This window comes from Panthera uncia, chromosome B4 (assembly GCF_023721935.1).
Source record: "Panthera uncia isolate 11264 chromosome B4, Puncia_PCG_1.0, whole genome shotgun sequence".
Taxonomy (NCBI): Eukaryota; Metazoa; Chordata; class Mammalia; order Carnivora; family Felidae; genus Panthera; species Panthera uncia.
In genome coordinates, this window is record NC_064809.1 from 35,055,578 (window position 1) to 35,078,811 (window position 23,234).

Consider the following 23,234-nt stretch of genomic DNA (forward strand, 5'->3'; position numbering starts at 1 on the left):
CCTCACTTACCCCCAACCCTTCCACCCTTGCCATCCTCCCTTATCCCTCACCCTACTACCTTCACAGTGGTGGTTTTAAAACATGTCTGCAAATTTTTGACCCTCTTGCCATTGAGAGGTAGGGTCTGTGTCTCCTCCCTTTGATAATTAACTAACCAATAAAACACAATTGAGGTGATGCTCTGGGACTTCCATGGCAGACCATAAAAGGCAATACAATAACCAGTATATTCTCTTGGGATTCTAACTCTTGGACCCCAGTCACCATGCTGTGAGGAAACCCAAGCTGTCCATGAAGAGGAAGTCTGAGCAGCCATGTGGAGGAAAACTGAGTCTCCTAGCCCTCAGCCTGAGCTGGGTTCCTAGCCAATAGTCGGCACCAACTTGCCACCTTGGAAGTGGATCTTCCAGCCCCATTAAGCTGTCCTGCTGACACCGCATGGAAGAGCCTTCCCTGCTGGGCCCTGCCCAAAATGCACAATTCATTAACTAAATAATATATTGATTTATTTTAAGCCACTAAGTATAACTTAGTATACAGTTATGGATATCTGATATTTTGACTATTTTCCAACAAGTGTATACAACATAACATGACCATGGTTTCCTACTCTTGCTCCTTCTGTTTCTTGTATGCTGTCTGTTCCTTATAACTATCCATTGAGGAATCTCCCATTGGTGAACTCTATTCATCATTTAAAGCCCAAGTCAAGGGACACTTGGCTGGTTCAGTTGGAGGAGCATGCAACTCTTAATCTCGGGGTCGTGAGTTTGAGCCCACGTTGGGTGTAGAGACTACTTAAATAAATAAAACTTTAAAAAAATAAATAAAGACTTGGGAATGCAAGCTGGTGCAGTCACTCTGGAAAACAGTATGGAGGTTCCTCAAAAAATTAAAAATAGAACTACCCTACGACCCAGCAATTGCACTACTAGGTATTTATCCAAGGGATACAGGTGTGCTGTTTTGAAGAGACATATGCACCCCAATGTTTATAGCAGCACTATCAACAATAGCCAAAGTATGGAAAGAGCCTAAATGTCCATCAATGGATGAATGGATAAAGAAGATATATAGATATAGATATAGATATAGATATAGATATAGATATAGATATAGATATAGATAGATATAGATAGATAGAGATAGAGATATAGAGATATAGATATAGATACACACACACACACACAATGGAGTATTACTCAGCAATCAAAAAGAATGAAATCTTGCCATTTGCAACTACGTGGATGGAACTGAAGGGTATTATGCTAAGCGAAATTAGTCAGAGAAAGACAAATATCATATGACTTCACTCATATGAGGACTTTAAGAGACAAAACAGATGAACACAAGGGAAGGGAAACAAAAATAATATAAAAACAGGGAGGGGGACAAAATATAAGAGACTCTTAAATATGGAGAACAAACAGAGGGTCACTGGAGGTGTTGAGGGAGGGAGGATGGGCTAAATGGGTAAGGGACATTAAGGAATCTACTCCTGAAATCATTGTTGCACTATATGCTAACTAATTTGGATGTAAGTTTAAATAAATAAATAAATAAATAAATAACGCCTAATTCAAATGTCTCTTTCACTGTGAAGGCTTCCCTAAAACTTCCCTCCTCCTTTTTCCCCACCATAAGGAGAGAATAATGTCCCTTCTACTACATTGCCAAATACTTCGCTTATGCATCACAACACTTAGCTCCCTAAGCTGTTGTTTTGAGATTGGCCTTCCTGTAAAGACTCTGAGCCCTATCTCATGCACCATGTCCAATCTTCATGCCAGCTCTATGCATCATATCTCCAGTGCCTGGTGCCAAGATGCCCTAGGAAAGTGGGTTAGGATGGATTAATTAAATTGTGGGGGGCTTGATATGAAACACTGACCAAGAGAAAGTTGCAATACTCCTTCTCTTATGGCCCTTAAAAATAAAGCCATGGGGCACCTGGGTGGCTCAGTTGGTGAAGTGTCCAAGTCTTGATTTCAGCTCAGGACATGATCTCACTGTTGTGAGATCGAGCCCCATGTGGAGCTCTGAGCTGAGTGTGGAGCCTCCTTGGGATTCTCTCACTCCCTCTCCCTCTGCCCCTCTCCCCCACTTGCTCTGTCTCTCAAAATAAATAAACTTAAAAAAAATAAAGCCACAACATCAGTTCTCTCCTAGCCAGCATGAATATGCCATCCTGGCCTGCAGCTAAGGGATGAGCCCCTGAAGGTTCTGAGTTTCAAACATCTGTCTTAAGGACTGATCATTCCCTTAGCTCTATGCTCTGCTCCCATGCTTCATTTTATTCCTACTAAGACATCTCTTCTCTGGAGTTATTCGGCTCCCAAGTCCTCTGCCCTCCCTTACTCCCCCCGCTCCCACCACAATCCATAGTGTTTCCCAATATCATGCAGTATACCTCTGGGTCATAGTCCTAATGAGCAAAATGGGCCAGAGTAAACAATGATACAAAGCAACTATTTTGGAGTTATTTAAAAGGTATTTTTCTCTAGACAGCTGGTTAGGCACTTGCAGAGTGAAATACCTCAGTAGGTCATTCAAAAGACATCACTTTCCTTTACTCACCATTGTAACATCAGTGTTTTTCTTTACAAGAACCTTGAGGTCTTCCCAAGCAAATCTAAAGGGCCAGGTAGGACCTGGGCCACTGTTGTGTCTGTGAAGTGAGCAAAAGTTTCTATGTAGCTCCATGCTTATCCCGTTAGAAGAAGTCAGTGCCTTCAGTGAGCAGGTGCCACACAGGGGTCAGGGGCCAGATGCTGTGGGGTCAGAAGCTTGCAAAATTTCGGGGTGGTTATCTATAGTAGAAAAGGAATGCAAATTAGAAATACAAAAATAGATACTAAAGTGAACATTTATTTAGAATGAAAAAAGTCACTTGAAACTACATATTTTAAGGTGATGAATACTACAGAAATCATAAACCTAGAAAAAGTACGTGTTCTTATTTATTAATTGTCCCATAAGCCTGTGTAGTACTTTTTTCTAAATTTGCTATGATTTGTATTTTTAAAATGTGCAAACTTCATCTGAAATTAGGCATTCATAGAAACAATTCAAATGCGTTTAAAAATCGGCTGCCACGTTGTGTTGAACCAAATAATTGTGTAACCAGATTACTCTGATGCTACAACATTGACTTATTGATAAATCTGTGTAGGAGTTCTGTCACTATAACACTTGCTTCTTCAGGCATTTCTCTGCGTTGGTGGCAATTTTGTGTGCCACTTTGCTGGAACCCGCAGATTTTGTCAGGACAAGATGTATCAGATCCACTAAGAAGCACCGATACGTGTTCTGTGTAAGCTGAGACTTCACATGCAGTGCCCGTGTACCACCATTACCAGATTAGGCCCACAAACACAACAGTTTTGGTCAAATTATGTTTTGTGTAATCCCCATCAGAAGAGAAGACAATATAAGCTATATTTATAATTACATACATTCAACATTGACTACTTTCCTAACAAGAGAGAACTGTTTTGGCCAGGCCTTGATAAGAACCAAATCCTCTGCTGGCAATTTTACTTGTTTGATCATTGGAAGAATCTGCCAGACTAGCTTCTGGCTCAAAGTATTTCCAAACCTTATTTTTCCCTCCCCTCCCACATACTTCCAATGGTGGGTGCTGTAGGACATTCACACCATGATAAACTTAGGCTGCACCTGCACGTCCTGATGAACAGTGTAGGCACTGGCAGTGATGAGAGTGTTCCTGGAAACCATTCCTATACCCGGATGGTTGCAGATAAGTTATCTATACATGGAAGTGACAGTGAGCTACAGAAATATATCTCTCTAAGCCCAAATTAAATGTTTCCCCAATTCAACTTCCTCTTAGCTGGATCCCCGAAATGCCCACAGGCACTCAAACATCACCCAACTAAAGGAAAATCAGACAGAGAAGTTGGAATGGAAAGAGACAGAGCTATTAACCACTTGTACTTGGACAATCTTACTTTTGCATATATTAACGCAACATTTGGGTACAGGAACATGCTGCCCCTCAGGGAGGGGCCCTGAAGCTTCATCAGCTTCCCAGCAAACATGTCCCTTAGCCTAGGACCAGGAGCACATGGGGGAGGTCGGGGCCATAGGATATTGACATTATCTATGACCTCATCAAAAAGCAGCAGGCCTGGAGCCAGAGTTACAGTCTCAGCTCTGTCCCCAAGCCTCCTTGTGCCTCAAGAGCCCCCTGAAAACAGGGATGATGACACTGAACTCCCAGAATGGCTCTAAGATTTAAAACACCAATTTGTTACATCTTTTTTTTAAGTTTATTTATTAATTTTGAGAGTGGGGGGAGGGGTAGAGAGAGGAGGAGGAGGAGGAGAGAGAGAGAGAGAGAGAGAGAGAGAGAGAGAATCCCAAGCAGGCTCCATGCTGTCAGCGCAGAGCCCAGCACAGGGCTCAGTCTCACGAACCTGAGATCATGACCTGAGCTGAAATCAAGAGTCAGACCCTTAACCAACTGAGTGACTCAGGCGCCCCAATTTGTTCCTTCTCTTGATAAGTCAGAGCACTGGACAGACACCCCCTGTTGTTCTCAGGCCAGTGTCACAGTCTTCTCCTCCCCTTGGGTCCAGAAGAAACAAGTCTACAGGAACAGGGCTGTCTCTTTAAAGTGGGAGGTTGTGCTCTGGCCCCTAATGGAATGAACCGAGTCCTGTCTTCTCAAATCAGGGTAATCCTGCTGAGGTCATTTCTGCCACCTCCTCCTCCCTGCTGTCAGGCAGGGGATTAGAGGAGAGGCCAATGGATTAACGGGTTCATTTTGTCACAACCACCCCCCTCAGACCATCAGCCCCCTCCTGGAGCCTGCTGGTCAGGTGGGGCAGCTCCTCTGTGCACTGTACTCTGTGGGCAGAGAGACCCCCACCCCTGCCAAGCATTGCAGCCAAGACAAGACAAAGCTGGGGACCCCAGGCTTGCCAGGAAGGCAGAAGGCCTGGGGCTGTCCCAAGGATCTAGGTGACAGGCAGACAGAGCTGGCGGTTGGAGACTGCTCTCTTCTCTCCCTGCCTTCACCCCGAGCCCAGCAGAGACACCATGCCAGGACTCCCCAGGTTCCACTTAGACACCAGCGCCCCCCACAGCAGGAGGCCCTGCCACCAATGGCCAGGGTCCTGGGCCTCCTTGCAGAAGACCGTGGTCATCCTGTGCCTGCTACTCTCCAGTACCTCCCTGTCCCCCACACACGCGCAGACTGAGATTCCTCCGGAAACGTAAGCATCAAGTTCACCCCAACCCTCTAAAATCCTCTGGCCCTTTCCTCCCTTCCTTCCCCCTGTAGAGCTCAATCCTCTGTCCACCTTCCCACCTGGACCTCTAGCTTCCCTCAGGGCTCCCCCTGGGGGTTTCCACTCTCCCTTTCCCTCCCTTCTTCCCACATTCTGCCATTCGGGAGCCCCATCTGCCACTCCTCACACCTGCTGACTTCAGGCAGAACTGAAGTGAGGGTCCTCATTCCTCTGGCTGGCAAGCAGCATCTCAAGCTCCTGCAGGCCCGATGGATGCTCCTTCCAGGATAATCGCTGCCATTACGCCCCTGGCAGTGGGAGATGTGCTAGCTCAAAATGATCGTCGTGGCTCCCCAAGGATTTGTTGGGAAATTTGTGTTTTGACATTCTGAAAGGGTAAGGCAGTTCTAAACCAACAAAATGGCTCATGCAACCGGGAGCTGAGTAAAATTGGACTTTGGTCGTCTTAGTCTTTCCTTCTGCCTCCTTCCAGGCCCCCTTCTATATTCTGTCAATCAGCCCAGCTCCAGGAAAGAATCTGCTCTCAGTCATTTACATTTTGGTATAAAGTTTAATTGCTGTGCAACCTCTCTGAGAGTGTCTAGTTTTCCGTCCTTTGATCAGGTGGTCCTACTAAGAAATGCCGATGTATGTGGGGAGCAGAGAACTCTAGAGTAAAGGGGGCAGCTTGCTCAGTCCATATCTAAGCCCAGCTACTCACGACCAGCAAAATAGGCTACCAGAGCCAGCTGTCAACCTCATTTCTTAACAGAAGTGGAGACAGGGAGGACAAACAATGCACATTATGTCTAGCTTTGTTGAGCAATGGGTTTGAGCAGCCTTGTTTACACTGGATTGTATAACCTCTACTTTTTCTATGCCTAGTACAGCATTAGGTGCTTTATAAATAATATATTTACTCCACACAGCAATGCAATGAGGTGGGTGATAGCTTCCCTATTCTGTACTTGAGGAAATAAGCTCAGAAAGGTTGGATGACCTCCCCAAGTTCACACAGGCAGTAAACGGAAGTGCCAGAATCTAAACTCAAGTCAGCTTGGCCTGTGCTTCACCTGTTGCTGGCCAAAAGACTATCTGTTGCTGAGGGAGATGTTGAGAATAAGTTTCCAGCCCCAGAATACACACCAAAATTGTAGAAGGGGAACTCCAGGAATAGGCTGAGTGCTGAGTAAAGATGGCTGGAATCCAGGTCTTTGTTGAGGAGAATGGCAGACTGGACCATCTACTTAGAAACCTCCACAGTTGGCTGAGATTATTAGCCCTCAAACCTGCCTGTATCTGCACCTGCCCTCTTCCTGGGAGCCGGACCTCTGCCAGGCCCTTGACACAACCCCACCTCTCTCTCCTGCTGAATCCTCTTCCACCCCGATGACATTTCATCTCCCTTGTGTCCAGCTGTGCCCTTGCTTCCTGCTCAGCCCTCAGCCTCCACCACCTGCCCAGGCTTCTACTGCCCTCCCAAAACTGTTCCCATCGAGATCTCCAAAGATCTCTTCCCTGCCCAACCCAGTAGACATTCCTGGCTCCATCTCCCTGGACTCTCTTTTACTTGAATCTCAATGCCTCAACTTCCATTCACATTGTGCTCCTCTGGGACTCCTTGGGCACCTGAGCTGACCTTCTGTCCTCCTCAAGCAATTCTTTCCCTTTGCCTGCCCCCCAGATTGTTGGTGCCTCCCAGGGTTTGTCATCAACTCAAAGGTCTTCTCATGCTCCACACTCTCCTTGAGAGAGCCCATATACCTTCAGAATTTCAACTCTACCTATGTACTAATGACTCTCAGCCCTATCTCTACTTGTTAGACTCACATACCATTGCCTGTGGACAGCTCTTTCTAAATATCTTGTGAGGTTTTAAGTTTAAGTTTGTGTCTTCCAAGATATAATGCAATTGGTACCTTCTGGAGTTGTGCAGTGCACAACATATCCTACAGCACTCAGTAGCTTTGCAACAGGAACCTCACATTCTATATATCCCAAGAGACACTCATCACCTTCCACCCTCTCAAACTTGTTCCTCCTGATCTTCCTGATAATTCTCAATAGCACCACCATCAGCTCAACTACCCAAGCTAGAAACCTGAAGTCATTTTTGACCCCTCCAAGCTCTTCTATACTCTCTACCTAGAAATCTCTTTGGCAGGCTAAACTCTCCCAAACTTTTTTTACTTTTCTTTCTTTTCTGTGCTTTTCTTTTCTTTCTTCCCTCCTTTCTTTCTTTCTTTGGGTGACAGGGAGAGTATGAGCAGGGAAGAAGGGCAGAAGGAGAGAGTGAGAATCCTAAGCAGGCTCTACACCCAGCACAGAGCCCAATGTGGGGCTCGAACCCTTGACTGTGAGATCATGAGCTGAAATCAAGAGTTGAATGCTCAACTTACTGAACCACCCAGGTGCCTAAACTCTCCCAAACTTCTAACACTGAACTCAGATCCCACTTGTCCCAAGAAGCCTCCTGGTACCACCACTACCTTCCCCAGCTTTTTGCAGGGCTGGGATCAGCCCTGCAATGGCACCCCTCCCCTTCGAACATGTATTATGCTATCTGTATATGGAGGGGTGTCCTTCTAACTGAGGGTTTTACAAAGATGAGGAAGGACCGTGATATGACTGCAGTGCTGTGCACAATGGCTGGCACACAGTAGGACCTTAATAATTATTGGTTGAGTGATTGAATTAATGTGGACCTTGACAGGATCATGAGGGCAAGCTCCTTTTGCTCCATCTGGAGAGGCTCAGACACAGTCCTATGTATTCTCCCCAGGATGCCACCAGCCTACCCAGGTGGCAGGATCTTGGTGCACTTTTGGGGACGGATCAGAGGTCAGGGCTTCTCCACTAGGCTGCCTACACCCAGGGTGAGGGGTTGCTTCCTCACACCCTCCCTGTCTGGCCTGCTTTCTGCCCCACAAAAGCAGCTCAGAGCCTCTTCCTCTGCCCCTGGCCTCATGTTCCCTCTGAAGTTTCAACAGAGGATTTGGCAGCCAGTCGTGACCTTGAGCAGGGCACACTGAAGGGCACAGCCCATTAAGAAGCTGCAGTGGTGCCGGGGCGCCTGTGTAGCTCAAGTCAGTTCAGCATCCAACTCTTGATTTCAGCTCAGGTGATGATCTCAAGGTTCCTGGGATCAGCCCTGCAATGGGTTCTGTGCTAATGGTGCGGAGCCTGCTTGCAATTGTCTCCCTCCCTCTCTCTCTCTCTCTCTCTCTGCTCCACCTCTGTGCTCGCTCTCACTCTCTCTCTCTCAGAATAAATAAGCATTAAAAAAAAAGTTGCAGTGCTACCAAACAGTTCCTGTTTCCACCCTCAGTATCCTCCCCACCCTGGTCTGGGCCTGTCCATAACCTCTTCCCTTTCTCTCCTCTCTGTTCTCCACCCACAAACCAGAACCCTTAGGGGTTTGGGATCAGGCTTTGCTTCCCAGCTCATCTTCCCTGTCTTGAGGGCAGCTGCTGTGCCCCCAAAGGGTCCTCTAGGTCTCCTGCCTGGACCAGGAGGGATGGTAGCTCTTTGCGGGTGTTTCTGGGTGTAGGTGGTGTGTACGTGCATCCATGTATGTATGTGGGCCTCTCTATGTGCTATGTGTGTCTCTGTGTGTGTATCAGCGTGTGTCTGTGTGTGTGTGTGTGTGTGTGTGTACACGCTGGTGTTCTATGTGCATGTGTGTGTGCATATATGTGTGTGCATATATGTGTCTCCATATCTGTGTGTCTGTGTGGTGCATGTGTATACACATGTACTTTCATTCCCCGGCAGAGTGAAGCTGTGGGCAGACACCTTCGGCAGGGACCTATATGACACCGTGACCAAATACTCGGGCTCTCTCTTGCTGCAGAAGGTCAGTAACCCCCTTCCAGGGAGCTCACAGGGGGCAGTCAGTCAGGGACTTCCTCCTGATGGAGAAGCAGAGTTCTCAAGTCCCCAATGTCCATGCTGTAAGGGGTCTTAGAGATTATCTAATCCATTCACCTCATTTGCAGATGGGGAAACTGAGGCCCGGGGAGGGAATGATTTGCCCAAGTCACAGAGCAAGTCAGTGGAGGCAGTACGGTGGAGTGGCCAAGAGCACAGTGTAGTGTCAGCTCAGATGCCCCAGAGGCTGATGCCAGGATGCTGTTAGAGAGATGGGGGTGTGTGGCTATGAAGAAGAAAAGGGAGAGGGAGCAGGTGTAGGCAGAGTGGGATGCTTGCTTGACTGTGAAGGGGTATGCAGAGGAAGGAGAAAGGGGTAAGTATCCTGCAGGTGCTTGGGCAGTAGAAGGAGATGAGAGGGCCTATGGCCTCTGCAGAGAGAGCTTCCCTTACCTCCAGTTCTCAGGACCTCCAGCCCTGCCGCAGTGCTGCCAAGCACCCACACAGGCCCTCGCTGAGGCCTAGCCCATGCATGGCTCAGGGCGGGAAGCAGTGTCTGATGGACAGGATGTGCACGATCTCCCTCCACTCCTTTATTTTTTAATTGCTTTTTGAGCAGATTGACACCAAGCTTGTCCTCTCACTGGATTATAAACAACCTCATTCTCTATATTTATAACTTCCAGGCTGGTTTTAGTAATAGCCTGCCATCCTTTATTACCATTTGCTAAGAGCTTTATATTCACGCTTTAATTCATTAGGTGAGTACGATCTTCACCATTTTCTAAACGTTGCTAAGAGCAAACCCCCAGGGTTTTATGCCTTCGCAAGCCCACGCTGCAGCCCTTTCCTCCGGCCATGTGGTCCTTGGCTGGCGGGAGTGGGCCGGACCGGAAGTCCTGCGCTCCCTGCAGGCCGCTCCAGCAATGACAACTCAGACCCTTTAAGCTCACTTGGAGCTTCTACATTGCAAAGCACTTTACTCATTTGTGCCTTCCAACCCTGGGTGAGGGAGATAGAGCAGTAATTACGTCGCCGTCGCCGTTTTGGGTAAAAGCATTCTAGAGCCTGCTCTAAAGCCATGCAAATGTGACGTTTTGTAGATGAGGAAACTAAGTAACTCGCCTGTCACATGGCCACTAGCTGGCCAAACTGGGTCATTAGACACACGCCAGGTGAAAGATTATCTCCTGCGGGCCCAGAGAGTAGATTTGATCCCAGCTCTCTTAATTCCTAGGCCTACTGGCAGTTCTTTGGGCAACGTGCAGCTGCTGCCAAGCCCTGCCCCAGCAGTGAAAATTTCAGTTCACATGGATGTGAGAAGGGGCCACGCTGATACCAGTAGGTGTCAGGGAAAGATAAACTGATGTCTCACAGTCCCTGTGAGCAGCCCAAGGGAGGCAGCATGACTGCACAAAAAACATGGAATTCTGGGCGCTCTCCAGAATTCCAGGATGAGGTTCTCCATTCACTAGCAGTGTGACCTTGGTCAAGTTTGTTGACCTCTCTGAGCCTCAGTCTACTCCCTTTTAAAGATATTAACCACAACATCTCCAGAGTTCCTGGAACAGAGAGGACATTTGATAAGAGACAACTATTAATGTTAGTGGGGGAGATTATACAAGAAGGGGAGGGCCTGTCCTTGCCTCTAGTCCAGTCAACAAGACTTCACAGGTGTGAATACACTAGTTGGGAGGTTGGAGGCCACACATAATCATGTACAAGACCACAGGTGCCCATCTCTCCCTCTTCCCCTACACAGAAATACAAGGATGTGGAGTCCAGTCTGAGGATCAAGGAGGTGGATGGCTTGGAGCTGGTGAGGAAGTTCTCAGAGGACATGGAAACCATGCTACACAGGAAGGTGGAGGCTGTCAAGGTACTCCAGGTCCTATGATTTGTGGGGGTTCCACCCCAGCTCCCATGACACCAAAATGACACTCAGTGTTGTGGCCCTGCATCCTCTTTCCCACACCATCCTCTTCCTACCTTATGAGTGTCTGCTTTGTATCCCCATGAGCCTAAAGATCCTTGTAACGGAGAAAATGATGGCAAGTAAGGGGAGCGAGGAGGGGCCTGAGATTTGAGTTCTGCCTTAGGGAACAATGTCCAATACAATAGGATCAACCTACAGTGTTAAGAGGGACTCCGCATCACAACCTCACATTTAGAGACTGGCAAAGAGCAGGTACAGAGTGAGGGCTTAGGAGTCAGCTGCTGAATGAACAGGTGGATGGCTGGATGGCTAGTGGGTGGGAGGGAATATAGCTAGATGGAGAGCTCAAAAAGCGAAGCTCCCTCATCTCCTCTCCCTTCTGTCCTCTCCCCTTTTCTCCTTCCCCTACTCCTCCCCCCACCTTCTCCTCTTCTGTATGCCAACCCATCCACCATGGCTCTCAAGTGCTCAGAGGGCCATCCACGCAGCAGAAGTACTTATAGTGCTGGGCCTCATGCACAGGTGATTCCCTCACTGCACATCCACCAAGCCTGGCTTGGCCCTGCTAGAAACAGAATGTGTCCCTTCCCTAGCATGAAGGGACTGCCCTGGTATCTGTGGGCACTTGGCTGCTTGGAGAAACATAGTTCCTGATCCACCCATCCAGACATCTGGCCATCCAAAACCAGTGTTATCCCCAAAAGGACTCCCTTTGGGGAGCCAAGAAAACAAGGAGAGAGGAGATGGAGCTGGGTGGTAGGCTGTGCAGGAGAGGCTGAGGACAGGGGTTAGGGAGAGATCTGGCAGCGCTGACAAAGCAAGCTGCAGCCTGACCAGGGTCCTGCCCGGCTCCCCACATCCCCATCAAAGCCCACTGCCTGGGAAGCATCAGTGTCAAAGTCACTGAGAACTTCTTTCCCACAAGTGACAATTTGCAGCCTCTTTTCTATAGCTTAGGGGCAAGGGATCTCAGCATCAGAGAAGATAGTTGGGGACTAGAAAGCCCATCCTGGACAGTAGGGGGACAGTGACCTCACATACAGCCAACATGGGCAGTAACGCTTGCCTCCTTCCATCTTCAGTGTTGTTTAAAACATCTCTCTGGGCACAGACGTTGGGCCCTTCCATGGGGATGCCCTGTGGAATTTCTTCATCACATCCTAGGACTTGGTGCTTGAATTATTTGACCAAATGTACAGTTATATGAATAGAGACCCAAAGAGGTTTAGTAACTTGCCCCCTAAAAAAGCCAGAATAGGAGCTCAAGTCTTTTTTATTCCCCAGGTTTATTGAGGTATAATTGACAATCAAAAATTATGTATATTTAAGGTGTGCAACCTGATTACCCAATAATACACATATACATTGTGAAATATTCACCTCAACCAAGCCAACCAACATCCATACCTCGCACTTTTCCTTTCTCCCTTCCTCCTTCCCTCCCTTTCTGCCTCCTTGCCTGCCTTCCTTCCTTCCTTCCTTCCTTCCTTCCTTCCTTCCTTCCCCCCTCCTTTCCTTCCTTCCTTCCTCCCTCCCTTCCTTTATTTATGTGTGATGAGAACACCCAAGATCTACCCTCTTAGCAAACCTCAAGAATGCCAACATTCAAAACTGCCAACTAAAGTCATATTGCTGTACATCAGTTCTCTACAACTTATTTATCTTGCATAACTGAAACTTTATACCCTTTGACCAACATCTCCCCATTTTGCCTTTCCCCCATCAGCTCTTGGTAACTGTTTCTATGAGTTTGATTAGTTTAGATTCCACATATAAATGATATACAATATTTGTCTTTCTGTATCTAGCTTATTTCACTTAGCATAATGTCTTTCAAGTTTACCCATGTTGTTGCAAGTAGAACGGTTTTCCTTTAAGGCTGAATAAAGATAGAATAGAGAGAGAGAGAGAGAGAGATCATGTTGACTAACATTTAGGTTGTTTCCCTATTATTGGTATTATCTTCAGTGAAATGGGAGTGCAGATATCTTTTTGAGATCCTGACTTCATTTACTTTGATATGTACTCAGAAGTGGGATTGCTGGATCATATGATAGTTCTATTTTTAAGTTTTTGGGGAATGTCTATGCTGTTTTCCATATGGTAGTACCAATTTATATTCCCACCAACAACGCAGGGATTCTCTTTTCTCCGCAGCCTCACCAACACTTGTTATCTTATGTATTTCTAATAACAGCCTTCTAACAGGTATGCAGTGGTATCTCATTTGTGGTTTTGATTTGCATTTCCCTGATGATTTGTGAAATTGAGTACCTTTTCATATATCTGTTGCTCATTTGTATGTCTTCTTTGGGGAACGTCTATTCAGGTCCTTTGACTTTTTTTTTTTTAACGTTACTCAGTGCTCATCAAGTTGTACACTCTTAATCCCCTTCACCTATTTTACCCATCCCCCACTCACCTCCCCTCTGGTAACTGTCAATTTGTTTCCTATAGTTAATAGCCTTTTGTTGTTGTTGTTGGTTTCTTTTTTTGTTTGTTTGCTTTGTTTCTGAAATTCCACATATGAGTAAAATCATATGGTATTTGTCTTTCTCTGACTTATATCACTTGGTATTATACCTTCTAAGTCCATCCATGTTGTTGCAAATGGCAAGATTTCATTCTTTTTTATGACTAATATTCCATTGTACATACACCACATCTTCTTTATCTATTCATCTATCAGTGGACACTTGGGTTGCTTCCGTATCTTGGCTATTGTAAGTAATGCTGTAATAAACCTAGGAATGCATATATCATTTTGAATTAGTGTTTTTCTTTTCTTTTCTTTTTTGAGTTCTGGAGGTGGATGGTGGTGATGAATTAGTGTCTTTATTTTCTTTTGGTAAATACCCAGTAGTGGAATTACTAAATCATCTGGTAATTTTATTTTTAATTTTCCGAGGAATCTCCATACTATTTTCCACAATGGCTGCACCAGTTTACACTCCCACCACCAGTGCACAAGAGTTCCCTTCTCGCCACATCCTCATCAGTACTTGTTATTTCTTGTGTTTTTATTTTAGCCATTCTGGCAGGTACAAAGATATATCTCATTGTGGTTTTAGTCTGCATTTTCCTGATTATTAGTAATGTTGAGCATCTTTTCACGTGTCTGTTGCCCATCTGTATGTCTTCTTTGGAAAAATGTCTATTCAGTTTTTCTGCCCATTTTTAATTGTATTATTTGGGGTTTTTTTCTGTTGCCTTGTATAAATTCTTTATATATTTTGGATATTAAACCCTTATCAGATATCATTTGCAAATATCTTCTCCCATTTGGTAGGTTGCCTTTTTGTTTTGTTGATGGTTTCCTTCACTGTGCAAAGCCTTTTATTTTAGTGTGGTCCCAATAGTTTAATTTTGCTTTTGTTTCACTTGCCAGAGGAGACCTATCTAGAAGAATGTTTTTATGGTGAATGTCAAAGAAATTATTCCCTGTGTTTTCTTCTAGGAATTTTATAGTTTCAGGCCTCACATTTAGGTCTTTAATCCATTTTGAGTTTATTTTTGTGTATAATGTAAGTAAGTGGTCCAGTTTCATTCTTTTGCATGTAGCTCTCCAGTTTTGCCAACCATAGGTTCACTCTGTTGATTGTTTCCTTTGCTGTGCAGAAGCTTTCTGGTTTGATGCAATCCCCTTTCTATTTTTGCTTTTTGTCTGGGTTTTGGGTGTCACACGCTCCCCCAAAAGACCAGTGACAAGAAACTTTTTCTCTATGCTTTCTAGTAATTTTATAATTTCAGGTCTTGCATTTAAGTCTTTATTTTGAGTTGATTTTTGTATTTGGTATAAGATAAGGATCCAATTTAATTCTTCTGCATGTGAATATTCAGTTTTCCTAACACCATCTATTGAACAGACTATTTTTTTCACCATTGTGTGTACTTAGCACCCTTCAAGATCAGTTGTTTTAAATGCTGGATTAGAGGTGCATGTGTATTAAGTGTCTGACTTCAGCTCAGATCATGATCTCACAGTTTGTGAGTTTGACCTCTGTGTCAGGCAGCCTGGAGCCTAATTTGGAATCTGTGTCTCCCTCTCTCTTTGCCCCTCTCCTGAGCTTATGCGCGCTCTCTCTCTCTACAAAATAAATAAATAAAACATTTAAAAATTTTTTAAATAAATGTATGGATTTATTTCTGGGCTCTCTAGTCTCAAATTATTTCATTTGTCTATATGTTTTTTCTGCCAATACCAACTGTTTTGATTATTGTAGTTTTGTAATATATTTTGAAATCAGGAAGTGTGATGCCTCCAGCTTTGTTCTCCTTACCCAACATTGTTTTTGGCTATTCATGGTCTTTTGTGGTTCCACATGAATTTTATGGTGTTTTTTTTTCTGTTTCTGTAAAGAATGATATTGGGATTTTGATAGGGGTTGCACTGAATTTGTAGACTGCTTTGAGTAGTATGGACCTTTTAACAATATTAATTCATCCAATCCATAAAAAGGGATCTTTCCATTATCTGTGTCTTCTTTAATTTCCTTACTTCCCATCATGTTCTGTAATGCTGACATCCTTCTTTTAAAAAATTATGGTAAATACACATAATATAAAATTTACTATTTTTACCATTTTAAAATGTACAATCCTGTGGCATTAGATACACTCTATGCATCTATGCAACTCCCATCACCACCGAGTTCCAGAACTTTTCATCACTTCCAGACTGAAGCCCTATACCCATTAAGCAGTCACTCTCACTCCCCAGCTCCCAGAAACCACTAATATGCTTTTTGTCAATAGATTTTCCATTTGAATATTTCACAAAAATGGAATCATATAGTATGTAACTTTCTATATCTGGAGTCTTTCACTTAGCTTATTATAGGTCATACAGAATAGCTTCACTGCCCTAAAAAATTGTCTGTTTTCTGCCTATTCATCTCTCCCTCCCCCAAACCTCTGGCTAACACTGATCTTTTTACTGTTCCCATAGTTTTTCTTTTCCATAATGTCATAATGTCACGTAGTTGGAATGCAGCAGGTAACCTTTTCAGACTGGCATCTTTCACTTAATAACATGCATTTAGCTTTTGGCTATTGTGAATAGTGCTGCTACAAACATTTGTGCACAGGTTAGTGTTTGAGTACCTGTTTTCAGTTCTCTTGGGTATATTCTTAGGAGTAGAAATTGTTGAAGACCTACTGGCCTTGTTTTTCCCATTCATTCTCCCCTTTGTGTTTCCATCCTTCAGAATCTGGTAGAGGCTGCTGAGGAGGCTGACCTGAACCATGAATTCAATGAATCGCTGGTGGTGAGTCCTCTCCCAGAGCTGCTGCTGGGAGGGTATGATGACTAATCACTAAACCCCCACCAAGAGCCAGGGTCCCTTGGGTATAAGATACAGAGGGGTGGGGGAAGGTAGACAGTCCAGCACCATCTTTTAATGTGCATAGGATATGTATGACCATATAATAGCTTGATTCTGAAATACTCTCCAGTCTTTTCAGAAGAGATTTATGGACCAGATAGGAAAGAAAATTTTCAAGACTTGGGGGGGGCAGGGGACATAGAGGGACAATCCACCCATTCCATAAACATTTTTTGCCCAACCACCATGTGCTAGCCTCTGGATAGATAAAAAGTCAAGAAGCTCATAGACCAAATAACTCTAGCATGAGGCATATGTAACAAGTCCATGAGAGTTGGTAAACAGAGTTACAAGAATGCAGAAGGGAAGGAGTAGAGGCTCAGAAAGTCCTGCAGACCGGGTGGCATTAGGACCAGCCTCAGGCTGAGTGGGATTTAAACAGGAAAGGCATGGAGAAGCTGAGGGAAAAGACAATACACTGAAATAGGAAAACACAAGATAGAGAAAATTGTGAATGGTCAGTTCTGTATGTCCAGGGGATGGTGAAGTAGAAAGTGACTGTGGACAGATAGGAATCTGGCCTCAACTCAGCCTGGAATGTCACAGACTGAAGGGTTTGAGAAGGGGAGGGACACAGCTGGATTTGTGCTTTAGAAAGCTCTTGTACCAAAATGATTCTTCATCCTGATTTGGGACATCAGTTCATTTAGTCGGCCCTTAAACTGGGTAGGTGCATTCAGTTCACACTGAATTGTATCTAGCTGAACTCCCAACTGCTCTTCATCAGCTTGAATGGCATACCCACTCTTTCTCTGAATTTCCTGTTTGATTAGAACCTGTAAAGTTCTATGGGAAAGGTCCATGAGTTTCCTCTTGTATTGTGCAATTTTGGCCATAGTTGTGGTTTGATTCTTCTGTAATTCGCTAATCTTCAGATATGATATCTAATCTGGTCTGCTGTTGCTTAGTCATCTGATCTTGAAACTTCAGTCTTCGAAGAAGTTTTTTGAAACCCACCATGAGTACCGGAATTAACTTTTCAGGATCAGGGTTATTCACCTTGGCTTGTTCCCAGATAATAGGATCAACACCAGCAGGAGGATAAATGTATGTCAGTTTTTATATATTTGTGAATTCATCTATGGGAGGAGTAAAGGAAATCCAAGAGTATTTAATGATTGTGGTTTTCTTTTCATTCTATAAAGATTTGAAAATATTTTTTATATTATTTTACTTATTTGGAATTTACAGAACACACTTAAGCAATTAGGATATAACAAAACTACATTTTATCATTTTTTCATTTTTGCAACTTTTTTGCTTTAAAAAGCAAATCTGTCCTTAGACCTTTTTATTTCTAAAAAAATGATGAAAACTTAAATAAATGCTTGATTGTAAAAAAAGAAAGGAAGAAAGAAAGCTTTTGCAGTCAGCAGTATTGTGGTGTGGGACAAGACATAGGGTGCCCTGAGGGGGCTGTTCAAGATGTGAACCAGGTGGTGTGGAGGGAGTGGGGTAGGTCTGATCATGGCTCTAAGTGTGGTATTCCAAGTAGACCCTTCAACACTATGTGCTAGAGGCAGAGAGCACACTGCTGGCTCCTCAGAGGGACACGGGGGCCACAGACCCTGCCTCGGGCCCAGGCTGAAGGCTGTTTTCTAAAGAGAGAAGCCTCACCTCTCAGGACCCACCACTCTGGGTTCCTAGGAGCCCTCCTACACTGGAAGAAAATTGATGGTGCCCATGAGGCTGCCCCTGTCTCTTTACTTCACCTTGGACCTCTACCTACCTGTCTCTGGCTCTGATCTGGTCATGCCCACACATGACAAACAAAGTGGAGAACTGAGGCAGTAATCTAGACAACTTACATCAAAAACCAAGTGAATCAACCATGCTCTCCAACTGTCTGGGATCTGTATTTGTCCAAATGTGTAATACAGGTCACTGCCTCAGTTGTCCATGGATGTTGCTTGTATGGATGCTGTCAGCCCGTCTGACCCCACCTCTCACATCTGAGTGCTCTGATCTGTGCCATTTCTCTTTCTCTTTCTCACCTTGTATGTCTCTTGTGTCCACACTGTCTCTGTGCTGCTTTTTTCCCTCCACCCCTAGTTTAACTATTACAACTCTGTCCTGATCAACGAGAGGGATGAGAATGGCAATTACGTGGAGCTGGGGGCTGAGTTTGTCCTTGAATCCAATGCGCACTTCAGCAACCTGATGGTGAACACCTCCATCAGCAGCGTGCAGCTGCCCACGAACGTGTACAACAAAGGTAGCTCCTTTGCCCCACCCCGCAACCTGGCACTCTCTCTTAACAGTTTGTAGTTGTTAGGTGGTACTGGTGAGTTTTAAAGATTTGCCTCCATTTTCCTGAGAAGACTTGAGGAGTCTAATCTGATTCTCCAACCTCCTTGACTGGGGAGAACAAGAAAAAGTATTCTACGCCAGTTTCGGCTGGGAGAAAACTCAGCATTCCTGGATTAGAGGGTGTGAGTGTGGCTCGCCAAATACAACATAGCAGAAAGTTGTAAACAACAGCACTGCAGGCTGCGTGTGTGTTTGGCAGGTGAAAGATGGTCACTGTTTCTTCTGATTTAGTTTCTCTGCAGTTCTTTCTATAATTTCAACTTTTAGACCCAGACATTTTAAATGGAGTCTACATGTCTGAAGCCTTGAACACTGTTTTTGTGGAGAATTTCCAAAGAGACCCGACACTGACATGGCAATATTTTGGCAGCTCCACTGGATTCTTCAGGATCTATCCAGGTAGGGATATCAGGAGGAATCTCCATGGTCTTCTGAGCTTCTCTGGGACAAAGGCAATAAAAGACATTGAAGATGGGCCCTGGCACTCAGACCCCCAGTGAATGGACGCCCCTCCTGTCCAAAAGCATCTCCAACCCACATTTTGACACCCTTCACAACATGATAAACACATTTACAATAAATAGCCGTTGAATGAATGAATGAATGAAACTATCAAACACCATGGTAACTAATCACAAAATGCCCACATTAAACTCTTGTCCTATGAAAATCACTGTGGAAAATGTAAAAGAAGATAAAACAATTCTGGATCTTAAGAAGTTTACATTCTAATTGGAGAAATGGAGCATATTCACTTGAAGTTTTCAACAGCAATGCACAAAGTGTCACCAGTTAGTATGTGATTAGTGGCAAACTTAATAGATGGCATGGGAAAAGTCCCTTGTCCATCAATAAAAGTAGAAAACAGAAACATCTACCACAAGGTTTGCATTTTACTCCAACCCATTTTTGTATTTTAGCACACTGCTGAAAGTCTTGAAGTTGCCCTGTTTTTCTGAGACAGGAAATCAGAAGTCCTAAAAGACCCTTCTGTGTCCCCAGGCTGGAAAAGCTAATTCTTCTGCAGGAAGACACAAGGATCTTAGAACTCACACACAGGGTTTTAGCATGCCCCTGTTTCTCTGCCCAAATCCACAACCAGTCACTTTCTTTCTCTGCTCTCTGCAGCCTCAACAAGCAAGCTCATCCCTCTTCCTTAGAACAGCCCTTAAAATGCTTGAAGACAACTCACATGTCCCTCAAGTCTTCTTCAGGGTCCAATTCCTGCACATTTCTGCCACATCCAGAGACATCAACTTGTGTGCAGCCAAACAGTCCAGATATGGCCCATCAGTCTATGAAGAGGGGAGGGCAACTTCTCACATCCGTACCCACATTTATAGATATATATCAGCCCTCAGGTGCACAGTATTGGGGTGACCATAATCCACGGTCATGGTACACTGTTCTCATGGGTCCATGCAGGCCTATTTCTGTGTTTTTTAATTTTTATTTATAATACAGTGAATGCTTGTATTTACATCACCAATGCAAAAACTAGAATGTTACCAAACCTCTATTTACTTATGTGCTCCTCCTCTGGCCTCTGCCCCTCTGACTTCTCCCTGATTTCACCCCCTTCAACTGACCAGGCAACAACTATTCTCCACTTTGAACTTATCCCTCTATTTGACTTTTTTGGCTCTCTGCTTAGTTTTATATCATTTTTACAAACACATAGACATCTCCCTAAACAATATATTGTTTTGTTTTGCTTGTTTTTAAAATTTATTAAACTGGTTTTGAGTATAGACTTTCAGAGTTTGCTTTTTCATTCAGTATTATACTAGCAAGATTCATCTGGGCTGTCACATATGTCACATATGTACTTTGTCATTTTTTTCTATATCATATTCTTGTGGGCCAATATGGCAGTTTATTCATCCTCCTGATCCTATCTGGGTTGTTTGCAGTTTCTTGTTTTTCTTCTCTGTTTTTTTTTTTTCCTTTTAAGAACAGTGTTGCTATGAATGTTCTTATACATGTCTCCTGAGACATATTCTGAGAATTTCTCTTGGGTATGTACCTAGGAATGGAATTGCTAGGTTATGAGATATGTGACTGTTCAACTATGACAAGAAAGTGCAAAATTGTTCTCCAAAATACTTGTACCAATTATATTCCCACCAGTCATGAATAAGAGAGTCTGTTGACCCACATTTTCTGAAATCCTGGGTATTATTAAACATTAAAAGATTTTGTTAATAACCCTTTAGTATAAAATGGTATTTCACTGGTCTGGCATTGCATTTGGCTGATCAGTTGTGAAGCTGAGTATCTCTTTCTTCATATGTCATGTATTGTATGTATTTCTTCTTCTGTGAATGCCTATTATGGCATTTGTCTAATTATCTATTGACTTTTCCAATGTTAATCCATCCTTATTGATATGAAAACATAACTTGATCATAGTAAATTAGTCTTTTGTGCATTGCTGGATTTAGTTTATTAATGATCTTGTTTGGGATTTTTTGCACTCATGAGTGAAATGGTCTTATAAATTTTTTTCTTATACTGTCTTTGGTTTTCAAAATTATAGTAGTTTCAAAAAATAAACTGGGAAAGTATTCCCTCTTTTTCTGGTTCTTAGAAGTATTTAAATAAGTTAGACTGATCCTTTCCTTGAAAAGTTTGTTAGGATTCATCTATAAAACCATATAGACCTGATGTTTTCTTTATGGGGATATTACCACTTCAATATATTTGAATTATATATATATTCAAATATATATATATATATATATATATATATATATATATATTGAATTACCACTTCAATATATTTAATACTTGCAAGACTCATAAGATTTTCTATTTCTTCTTACTTTGGTAAAATTCTTTTTCTTAGAATCCATCCCTTTCATCTGGGTTTTGAAAACTATTTCCAGGAAGCTATTATTCTATCATCTTTTTAATCCCTGCTGTATCTATAATTATGTCCCCTTTTATCTATAGTATTACTCATTTTTTTCTGCATTATCCTGCCACTGATTTCTCTATTTTGTTAGGTAGGAATCATCTTTTGTCTTCGTGGACTGCTCTCTATTGCATCTTTGTTCTCCAAGTCATCTGTTTCAGCTCTGAGCTTATCTCCTCTTTTCCCTTCCCTTGAGTGTGTTCTACTGTTCTTCTTTCTAACTTATTAAATTGGACACTTAGCTTTAATTTTAAGCCTTTCTTTATGTCTAAAATAAGCATTTATGGCAATACCTTGGCCCTAGAAGCTCCACTTTTGCTTCATCTCACAGGTGCAGTTAGTAGTGGTTTTTAAATTTTTTAATCATAGTAAAACACATATAACATAAAATGTGCCACCCTAACTTATAAAATGGAATTATGATTGATATATATTATATTAGTTTCAGGCATACAACATAGTGATTCAATATTTTTATACATTATGAAATGATCACCTAGAAAGGTCTAGTTACCCTCTGTTACTATACAAAGTTATTACAATATTATTGACTATATTCCCTATGTTGTACATTACATACTTGTGACTTATTTATTTTATAATTGGAACTTTGTACCTCTCAATCCCCTTCACCTCTTTTGCCCATTTCCCAACCCCTTCCCTCTGGCAACCACCAGTTTGTTCTCTGTATCTATGAGTCTTTTTCTGGTTTTTGTTTGTTCATTTGTTTTTAGATTCCACATATATGGTATTTGTTTTTCTCTGACTTATTTCACTTAGCATAATACTCTCTAGCTCCATCCATGTCTTTGCAAATGGCAAGATTTCATTCCTTTTATGGCTGAGTACTATCCTATTGTACATATACACCACATCTTCATTATCCATTCATATACTGATGGACATTTGGGTTGCTTCCATATCTTGACTATTGTGAAGAGTGCTGCAATGAAAATAGGGGTGCATATATCTTTTCAAATTAGCATTTTATTTTCTTCAAATAAGTATCTAGATGTGGAATTGCTGGATTGTATGGTAGTCCTGTTTTTAATTTTTTGAGGAGCCTCCATACTGTCTTCCAGAGTAGCTGCACCTATTTACATTCCCTGCCAAGAGTGCATAAGGGTTCCCTTTTCTCCATATTCTTACCAGCACTTGTTATTTCTTGTCTTTTTGATAATGGTTATTCTGGCAGATGTGAGGTGGTATCTTACTGTGGTTTTGATTTGCATTTACCAGATGATTAGTGATGTTGAGCATCTTTTCATGTGTCTATTGGGCATCTCTTTGGAAAAATGTCTGTTCAAGTCCTCTGCACATTTTTTAATCACGTTGGTTTTTTTGTTGTTGAATTTTATGTGTGTTTTTGATATATTTTGGATATCAACTCCTTACTATATATCACTTGCAAATATCTTCTCTCATTTAATAGGTTGCCTTTTGTTGATGATTTCCTTCACTGAAAATTTTTTTTAGTTTGATGTAGTCCCATTTTTATTCTTATTTTTTTTATTTTAGAGATAGAAGGACCACAGGTGAGCCCAAGTTGGAGAGAGGGGCA

General features: G+C 43.1%; 1 protein-coding gene across 1 annotated transcript in view; it reads left to right on the forward strand.

Moving 5' to 3' along the window:
* Positions 1 to 5,008: 5,008 nt before the first annotated feature.
* The window catches only part of CACNA2D4 (calcium voltage-gated channel auxiliary subunit alpha2delta 4), a 112,605-nt gene continuing 94,379 nt past the window's right edge, over positions 5,009 to 23,234 (forward strand). Inside the window, exons 1-6 of the mRNA XM_049624840.1 lie at positions 5,009 to 5,241; positions 9,031 to 9,112; positions 10,889 to 11,005; positions 16,270 to 16,329; positions 18,499 to 18,661; positions 19,024 to 19,155. Coding sequence (XP_049480797.1) covers positions 5,066 to 5,241; positions 9,031 to 9,112; positions 10,889 to 11,005; positions 16,270 to 16,329; positions 18,499 to 18,661; positions 19,024 to 19,155 — 730 coding nt within the window. The 5' untranslated portion in view covers positions 5,009 to 5,065. The remainder of the gene's footprint in view (positions 5,242 to 9,030; positions 9,113 to 10,888; positions 11,006 to 16,269; positions 16,330 to 18,498; positions 18,662 to 19,023; positions 19,156 to 23,234) is intronic.